Source organism: Mus caroli, chromosome 1, assembly GCF_900094665.2.
Source record: "Mus caroli chromosome 1, CAROLI_EIJ_v1.1, whole genome shotgun sequence".
Lineage (NCBI taxonomy): Eukaryota > Metazoa > Chordata > Mammalia > Rodentia > Muridae > Mus > Mus caroli.
Genome location: NC_034570.1, coordinates 52,212,589 through 52,221,451, shown reverse-complemented (window position 1 = coordinate 52,221,451; position 8,863 = coordinate 52,212,589). Strand labels below are relative to the sequence as shown.

Genomic DNA, 8,863 nt, shown 5'->3' with positions numbered 1-8,863 from the left:
TTCGAGACAGGGTTTCTCTGTGTAGCCCTGGCTATCCTGGAGCTCACTCTGAAGACCAGGCTGGCCTCGAACTCAGAAATCCTCCTGCCTCTGCCTCCCAAGTACTAATCACTTTTAATAAAGGAAACCCAGGTTATCAGGCAGGAATAGGAAAGTGCATGCGGAGAGTTTTGAGCGTGCATATGCAGGCACCTGAGAACAGACCCAGGTACCCGTGGCTGAGCTGAGCTTCCTCTGCCAGGGAACTGCAGCACACACTGCACTCCCACTTGTCTTGCCGCCAGCATTGCACCAGCAGTCCAGAATTCCTGCCTGCCTGAACAAATTATTTCTATTTATTTTACGTGCATACATGTTTTATATGTATCTGCACCATGTATGTGTGCATGCCTAGTGCTTATAAAACTAGAAGAGAGTGATGGATCCCTGGAACTAGTGTTATAGACGGGTATGAGCTGCCACACAGGTGCTGGGAATCAAACCCAGATCCTCTGGAAGAGCAGTTTTGTTCTTAGTGCTGAGCCAGCTCTCCAACTCCAAAAGATAGTCTGAAGTCAAAGCTACTTGAATGTCTTCCAAATGAGGTGAAGGCTGGAGGTGGCCTGGCACACTTTCATTCCTGCAGTGGCGAGGAAGAAGCATGCAGATCTCCATGGGTTCCAGGCTAGCCAAAGCTACATGCATATTGAGACCCTGTCGCAAAACACAACAGAAGTCAGTAAGATGAAACGTGTACTGGGGGAAATAAAACAGAAAAATCCCTGTCAGGTTTGGAACAGGATGGAGGATCTAGCAGGAGTGTCCAGCTACTTGAAGCCCGTGGATAATAAGGCATCTGGTCCAAGCTGTAAATTTACTGAAAACAGGACATTCTGAGGGGCTTTCATGATTCTTGTTTGTAACTCAGTTGCGTGGTCTCAAGTATGACAGTGTCAGGCTAGCTGTGCCTGAAGGAAAGAAAGCACAGGGAAGGAAACCGTCCTCTCCTGCCCTCCAGCTGCAGACGTTCCTGTTACAAAGGGTTCGACAGTCTCAGTGTTTACAGTAGATGTGTCATGTCCCCTTTGCCTTCGTTTTCTACTTAGGTATTTAAATGTTTAGATGTTACAAATATTATGTAAAAATAAAGACCATCTGAGCAGTGGCACCACATGCCTTTGATCCCAGCCCTTGGGAAGCAGGGGCATGTGAATATATCTGAGTTGGAGGCCACCCTGGACTACAGAGAGAGAGTTCCAGGACAGCCAGGACTCCACAGAGAAATCCTGTCTCAAAAAAACCAAAATAAAATAAAATCTGTGGGGCAATGGTGGTGCAGGCCTTTAATCTCAGCACTTCGGAAACAGAGTCAAGTGGATCATTGAATTTGAGGCCAGCCTGGACAAGAGTTTGTTCTAGGACAGCCAGGGCCACACAGAGAAACCCTGTCTTGAGAAATACTGTCTTGAAAAACCCAAAATAAATAAATATAAATTTAAAATTCAGAGGGGTTTTGTTTTGTTTAACCTTCAATAGAAAGGTCCAGATAGCTTCCTTACAAGGGGTTAACAGATGGAATGTTCTTTTCTCTTGTAGGGAACTGATGGTGTAGAATATTTATTAATTCCTGTTGACAGCGGAATATTGGCTGATTTCTTGGAGAAGGAAGAGGAGGAGGCATAGGCTGTCTCTTATCCTTGAACTTTCTGTGGAAGCTTCATTGTGGCCCAGCTGCTGCTCCTCAGTAAGAATGCTGGTTTACATCCAACATTAGGTCATTCTCTCCAGCAAAGAAGGTGTTCTATGGAAGAGGCATATCATCAATTTGAACTTTGATTAGCCTGGCTGGTGTACTGTCTCTAATACTCTGCAGTGGTCGTTGAGTTGGATAAAAGTGCCTTTAATTTATGACTTCTCTGGAGACGTCTTGCTGGGTGTACCATGTGCTCAGGGATTATTTGGAGCTGGGTATTTTGGATAATTTTATACTGGATGCTATCCCTAATTTTTGAGGGCAATTTAACACTCCAGAGCTGATTACTGCAAGTGCACTTGCTTCAGACGGTCAGAGGACAAGAGTTCAGAGTAGCGTTCTTACGGGACTGATGAAGAAGGAGGTGGTCCTGCTTCTCCTGAGATGATGGTAGAAGGTGTCAGTGGACTGAGATGACGCAGCCTTCTCCTTGTGGACTTAGGCCACACATGCTAAATAAAGACAGCCGGCACTGTTCAAATGAGATCACGGGAGAAGTACAAGGGATGTGTGCATATGTGGAGCATGTGTCCAATCTAGAAAGCATATTTAAAATAGTTGGTACCAGGAGAAGCCAGGCTAAGAAATAAAGTCCTGATTTACATTTCATGAATTGTTTTCAGTACAGTAGAAAATAAAAACATTTCATCATTCTTGTACATTGACATTTTCTATTTTCTTAAATAGCTCACAGGGATAGGTAGCACACACCTTTAATCCCAGCACTCAGGAGTCAGAGGCAGGCGGATTGCTTCTCTCCTTTAAGACACAAGACATGAGCTCACATTTGTAATACCAACATCAAGAAAGCAGAGGCAAGAGGGAAGCATGAGTTCAAGACCTAGACTAGTTAGTGAGTTCTAGACCAGTCTAAGCTGCGGTGATGTCCTGTTTCAAAAAAACAACAAACATTCAATAAATAAATACACATTGGTAACATGAAACCTGCTGGTCTGCACTTTGCTTGTGTGGAGTGTGGTATGTAAGTGTGGGTGTCTGTGCAGAGGCTGAATAAGATGTCTTCTACCACCTTCTGCCTTATTTCCTTGAGACAAGGCCTCTCTTCACTGAACCAGCGCTCCTTGTAGGCCAGATGGGCTGCCAGTGAGCCTGTCTTCACACCAGCTTTTTGTGAGTGCTGGAATCCAAACTCAGGTACTTCTTACCCGCTGAGACAGCCCCCCAACTCCATGTACTTTTCCAGTTTTGCTTATTCTCTCTAGTCTAACTCCTGCAGTATAGACAAGCATCTGATTAGAGAATGCGACATCTTTGCTGTTGCCTTTATGGTTTTTGTTACTAGATGTCGCTCTTAATAAATGAAAGTGCAGTTTGCAGAGTCCTTTTGTAGTTTTGAAGTGTCTGACAAGGATTGAATGCATCGTACAAATCTAATGGGTACCTAGGCAGATCGCTATACACTCACCCCCTTCTCTGAGCAGCATTGTCCCTTCATGCCTAGCAGTTATAACCTGACTTGAAGCTCTGATTCCTGCCTAATTGGTTTCTGGGCTGGAGGTGTAATTTCACTGGGGGAACTCTTGGTGTTATTTTAGTTTTTAGGTTAGCATGCAAAAGTAATGGATTCCCTTATGCCCTTTCAAATACATAGTATCCCTGTATTGGTTCTCATCTGGCCCCCTCCCCAACAGCCATGTTCCCTCTGCTTTCTTAGCATGTGCATCCCATCACCCTCATTTGCTCTTTTTTTTCCTTAAAAAATCTCTCATCCTGTCTCCTCCCTTTTTGGTTCTATCACCTGTGTGCACCTACATACACACACACACCACACACACATACATTCTAGGTTCTTCATAAGAGAAATACAGCGTGTCCTTTTTTTTTTTTTTTTTTTGGCTTTTTTTCGAGACAGGGTTTCTCTGTGTAGCCTTGGCTGTCCTGGCACTCACTCTGTAGACCAGGCTGGCCTCGAACTCAGAAATCCACCTGCCTCTGCCTCCCAAGTGCTGGGATTAAAGGCGTGCGCCACCACGCCCGGCACAGCGTGTCCTTTTTAAAAGGTTTATTTAATGTGCATGAGTACACTGTAACTGTCTTCACACACACTAGAAGAGGGCATTGGATCCCATTACATGTGGTTGCTGGGAATTGAACTCAGGACCTATGGAAGAGCAGTCAGTGTCCTTAACTACTGAGCCATCTCTCCAGCCACCCCGCTTCCCCACCCCCACCCCAGTTTGTCTTTCTGAGTCTGGCTTGTACAGTGACTGCAGAAAATGCTGGGTAATAATCAGTCATATTTTGAACACTTAACACCATTAATTAGGAGGAGTTTGGAGTTCAGTGGTAGAACACTTGCCTTCTGTTCATAGAGCAGGAACATAGTCCAAGACTAGTCCAGTCCTGTGAGGGGAATTCTGAGTGTGAGAAAACAGTTTCTTCAAAAACACAAAATTGTTCTTGGGATGTGCTTCTGTGCCCTTCCCAGGGGGAGCAAGCAGAGAGGAGTGAGTTGACCTTAGATTATTCATTACAGTTGGCTGGCTATTCTTACTGTTCATACACCTCCATGGAAACCATGGTTTCGCTACATGAGGCTTGTGATTGTGCCTTTATTCAGGTGACTCTTAGCCCTCAGAGTGTAAATTGTCTGATGCTCTGAATAAACTTGGCTATTGCGTGAGACATCAGTTCACCTCATTTTTAGGCCCTACTCTCAAGTCCATGCTGCCAACTAGAGTGGTAACCACAAAGTGTCCAGTTTGATCCCTGTACCACCAAGAAACAAAACAAAAATTAAAGGAAGGTTTGCCTTTAATGTACTCTTTACATACAGTTTTAACGAATGAACTATGACATTGGTTGAGCCATATTAGTGAACTGAAATGAGAAGCCCAATACAGTTCTGCAGAAGGGTGGTGCACCAACTCCTGCACAGCCGTTTCAATCCAGGTGATCTGTGGCTTCTGTCATGATGTCCTTGACGTCCTTGCATTTTAAACCACATGGAGAGGGTCCCTGTCTTTCTCAGACAGGATAATATTAATCTTATTCTCAAAGTGAACACGCAGCATTTCTTGAAGCTCAGAAAGGAAGCCTCTTTCAGTGTTGCTGTGTTCACAGAGGATGACATGGATCCCTTTGGAAGCAGCATCCAGAACATCATGGTGGGACATTTCACCTGTGAAAAAGGAAAGAGCAGCAACTTAGATATCAGACTCAGTCTGAGCACTCCGGCTCCTTCAGCAGAAAGCCCTTGTTTGTATTCTGGATGAGTGAACAAAGTTGTGTCTTACTGGGCACAGAAATGGAAGACATGGTATGGTCAGATGTAGGATGTTTGCCTCGGGTACAAGGTCCTGTGTTTGCTGCTGAGCACAGAAAAAAAGTTCAAACTCAACTGTACACATCACTTTAGGATGCTGAGTCATATCTCTGTTGAAGAGTAAGGACAAAGGAATAGAACAGAAGACAGAGAAGAAGTATGTGCAGAGGTCAAAAGTCAGTTCACTCCTCCCTTTGTAGGATCTGGAAATGAAGTCCAGGCATCACTTGCAGGGATTCCATTTTCAGTTTCATCTATACATTAGTCATAAAGGATCACATCATACAGGATTTTGAATGTGCCAGCATTTTTACTATAACCTATTACATGGGTCCATGTGTGAAATTTTCCTCTTATGCTTGTATTACTCAAAACAGTTTTGTAACATTTTAGACATAATATTTTCTTTGACTGATGCAAAATGCTGCCCAGGATGGCAGTATACCTGTACTTCTAGAATTTGGGACGCTAAGGCAAGAGGATCAAGAGCCCAGGGCCAGCCTCTGCTAAAATAAGGGAGTCAGAGGCTATACTGGGTTACAGAGACCCTGTCACAGTTAAGCAACCAAACAAACAAACAAATGCCTTGTTAGGAAGTTATTGTGGCCAGGCCATGGCACATGCCTTTAATCCTAGCACTCATAGGCAGTCTGAGGCCAGCCTGGTCTATAGAGCGAGTTCCAAGACAGTCAGGGACACACAGAAAGACCCTGTAATTGAAAAACCAAGAAAAAAGTTAATGTGAGAAAATATAGGGAACACTCAAATATGTTTTGGATTGTTTTTGTTTTTGTTTTCTGTTTTTCGAGACAGGTTTTTTTTTCTGTGTAGCCCTGGCTGTCCTGGAACTCTCTTTGTAGACCAGGCTGTCCTCGAACTCAGAAATCTACCTGCCTCTGCCTCCCAAGTGCTGGGATTAAAGGCATGCACCACCATCACCCAGCATGTTTTGGATTTTTAAAAGCACCACTTATGAATTTGATAAGTGAATTTGAGAACAGAAACATTTTGGGGGAGGGGAAATGAATATAATCAAAAATGAAGTTCTTGAAGAACACATCAGTGCCTCTGTGTGTGTCATGTGGAATTTGGTTTGTTCATAAAAACTTTGGCCAGTGTTTACAGACATAAAGCCATTACACATAACTTTAAAAAAATATATTTGTTGTTGTTTTGTTTTTTCAAAACAGGGTTTCTCTGTGTAGCCCTGGCTGTCCTGAGAACCACTCTGTAGACAAAGCTGGCCTCAAACTCAGAGCTTCACCTGCCTCCCAAGTCATAGGATTTAAGTCGTGCACCATCAGGCCTATATACATTTTTTAAATGTATAAATAAGAGAAAAATGTGTTCTTGGGAAAGTGAGCTATTTTCAACACTACACAATTGTATCAGTTCATGGTTGGGAACAGTTTGTATCCGAGTACCCTTTAAAATATCTTGGGGCTGGTGAGATGGCTCAGTGGTTAAGAGTGCCGACTACTCTTCCAAAGGTCCTGAGTTCAAATCCCAGCAACCATGTGATGGCTCACAACCATCCGTTTTGAAATCTGATGCCCTCTTCTGGAGTGTCTGAAGACAGCTACAGTGTACTCACATATAATAAATATTAAAAAATATATATATCTTAACATTTTGCAATTGCTTGAATTTATCTAACGCACATATTATAACAAATCCAAAGCCTTCCATATGTATGTAAAGGATTATGTGTACACACATAATCTGGAACCATCTGGACATGAAATGCTGGCAGCTGACACCTCCCCCCTCACTGGTTCCTTGTATAATCTCAGAAGTATGGCATTCCCTTATGCCAACGTTGGAAATTAGACACTTACTAATGTTTTTCTTCACCTTACATTTTTAGACAAGATCTTTGTGGACATGGAGCTCAGCACCTCCTCTAGACTAGCTGGCAGTGAGCTCAGACTATTGGGATTATAGACATGGGCTGCTGCACTCGGCTCTTCTGATGTAGGCCCAGAGCAAACTCAGGTCCTCATGCATACATCACAAGCACTTCATCAACTGAGCATTCCCCTGAATGACTAAGAAGTAAAGGATAGAGGGAGGTGTTGACTCCCTAATTGGTTCTTGATTGTGTCAATAAAGGAGGTGGAAGCCAATTGCTGGGCAAAAAGAACAAGGCGAGACTTCCAAGTTCCAGGAGGAAGAGAAGGGATACAGAGAAAGAGGAATTCAAATCAGGCTTTGGAATGAGGAGGAAGATTAGTTTGTAGCCTCTGCAGCAAGGGGGTGGAGGCACAAAGGATGGAGGGAGTTGGTAAAATTAGAGCAAGAAATTCTTCGCCCAGCCATTGAGTTACCTGGCTAGCTTTAAAATAATAAAACTGTTTTCCATCAGAGGGGACTAAGGTGGGCAGGAGGAGAAAGAGGGCAGCCAGGGTGGTTGTTGGCGGCTTGGTGAAGCTAGCCTTGAGGGCTGGGGGAGCCATCACAGCTCCCAGGAAAAACAGCCAGCTGGCTGTTGGCAGAGCTAAGTGGTGGCAACTGAACTTGGAGTCTGACTGGGAATGCAGGCAGAGCTTGTTTATTAAAATTACATGCAACAGTAAAGAAAAGTTGAGGAAGAGATCCAGAAATAGTCCTACCTGTGAGGTAAAGGTCGGCCTCCACTCCTTGTAGAACGCTGCCCCCAGAACCAGCACACAGGGCCACAACTTTGACTGGGGACTCTTCAAGACAAAAGTACCACCAGGTGTTATTACAAAGATCCGACTCCTTCCAGTTCAACACTGGTACTACAATTCTAACTCTAATGCAGACTAGCTAGACCAATATAATGAATTATGCTGTCTTTGATTTTAAAATGGGTGAGGTGGCACACACCTTTAAACCAACACTTGGGAGGCAGAGGCAGGTGGATCTCTGTGAGTTCAAGGCCAGCCTGGTCTGTATAGTTTTGGGACAGCCAGGGTTACACTGTGAGACCCTGTCCCAAAAAAATAAATGCAAAGCAACAGCAAAGCCAAAGTCAGGCCTGATGGCGATGGCACATGGAGTCAGTCAGGCATGCCGATGGTGACGGTGCATGCCTGTAATCCCAGCATCTGTGAGGATGGCCCTAAGTTCAGGACCAGTTCTCAATTCATGAAATTTGAACTTGGACAGAGCTAGTGACCCTCCTGCCTTCACTCCTCAAGTGCCAAATTAGTAGTGTGTGCCAGCATGCCTAGCCCCAAAAACAACGTTTTAAAAATGTAGGCAGGGCTGGTGAGATGGCTCAGTGGGTAAGAGCACCCAACTGCTCTTCCAAAGGTCGAGAGTTAAAATCCCAGCAACCACATGGTGGCTCACAACCATCCGTAACAAGATCTCTTCTGGAGTGTCTGAAGACAGCTACAGTGTACTTACATATAATAAATAAATAAATCTTTTAAAAAAAAAAAAAGTAGGCAAATGATCCAGTTTGACACCACAAAGGGAATGAAAGGCAAGGGCACAGTTCCTTCTAACGCAGCCGCAAAAGCCCACGAGCCTGGGTAACAGCAGTGCTGCTGCTCTGGGCTTTGCCTTATGCTAATAGTAATCCTCAGCTGGGTCTGCAGACAGTGGCGAGAGGGCTGAGGAACTAACAGAACAAGTTAGAGAAAAAAATGCAGGGCAGGAGAGGTGGATGGTTGGGTTAAAAGCACTTGCTGCTGTTCATGAGGACCCAAGATTGGTTCCCAGCATCCGTGTCTAGTGGCTCGCCACCTCAGTTCCAGGGGCATCTGACAACATGCAAACACTTCAAGTTGAAAAAAATGCAGTGAGCCGGGCGTGGTGGCGCATGCCTTTAATCCCAGCACTCAGGAGGCAGAGGCAGGCAGATTTCTGAGTTC

The 8,863-nt window shown here is 44.4% G+C and overlaps 2 protein-coding genes across 3 annotated transcripts in view; one reads left to right on the top strand and one right to left on the bottom strand.

Annotated features, from left to right (window-relative positions):
* Positions 1-2,673, top strand: part of Orc2 (origin recognition complex subunit 2) — a 41,282-nt gene extending 38,609 nt beyond the window's left edge. Inside the window, exon 18 of one of the 2 annotated variants that reach the window (XM_021161114.2) lies at positions 1,576-2,673. In XM_021161114.2, coding sequence (XP_021016773.1) covers positions 1,576-1,662 — 87 coding nt within the window. In that variant the 3' untranslated portion in view covers positions 1,663-2,673. The remainder of the gene's footprint in view (positions 1-1,575) is intronic. The other variant, XM_021161121.2, reaches the window with a different exon arrangement.
* Positions 2,674-3,750: 1,077 nt separating this feature from the next.
* Nif3l1 (NGG1 interacting factor 3 like 1) overlaps positions 3,751-8,863 on the bottom strand; it is a 16,458-nt gene continuing 11,345 nt past the window's right edge. The window contains exons 6-7 of the mRNA XM_021161689.2: positions 7,631-7,714; positions 3,751-4,874 (exon numbers count right to left, since the gene is read on the bottom strand). Coding sequence (XP_021017348.1) covers positions 4,690-4,874; positions 7,631-7,714 — 269 coding nt within the window. The 3' untranslated portion in view covers positions 3,751-4,689. The remainder of the gene's footprint in view (positions 4,875-7,630; positions 7,715-8,863) is intronic.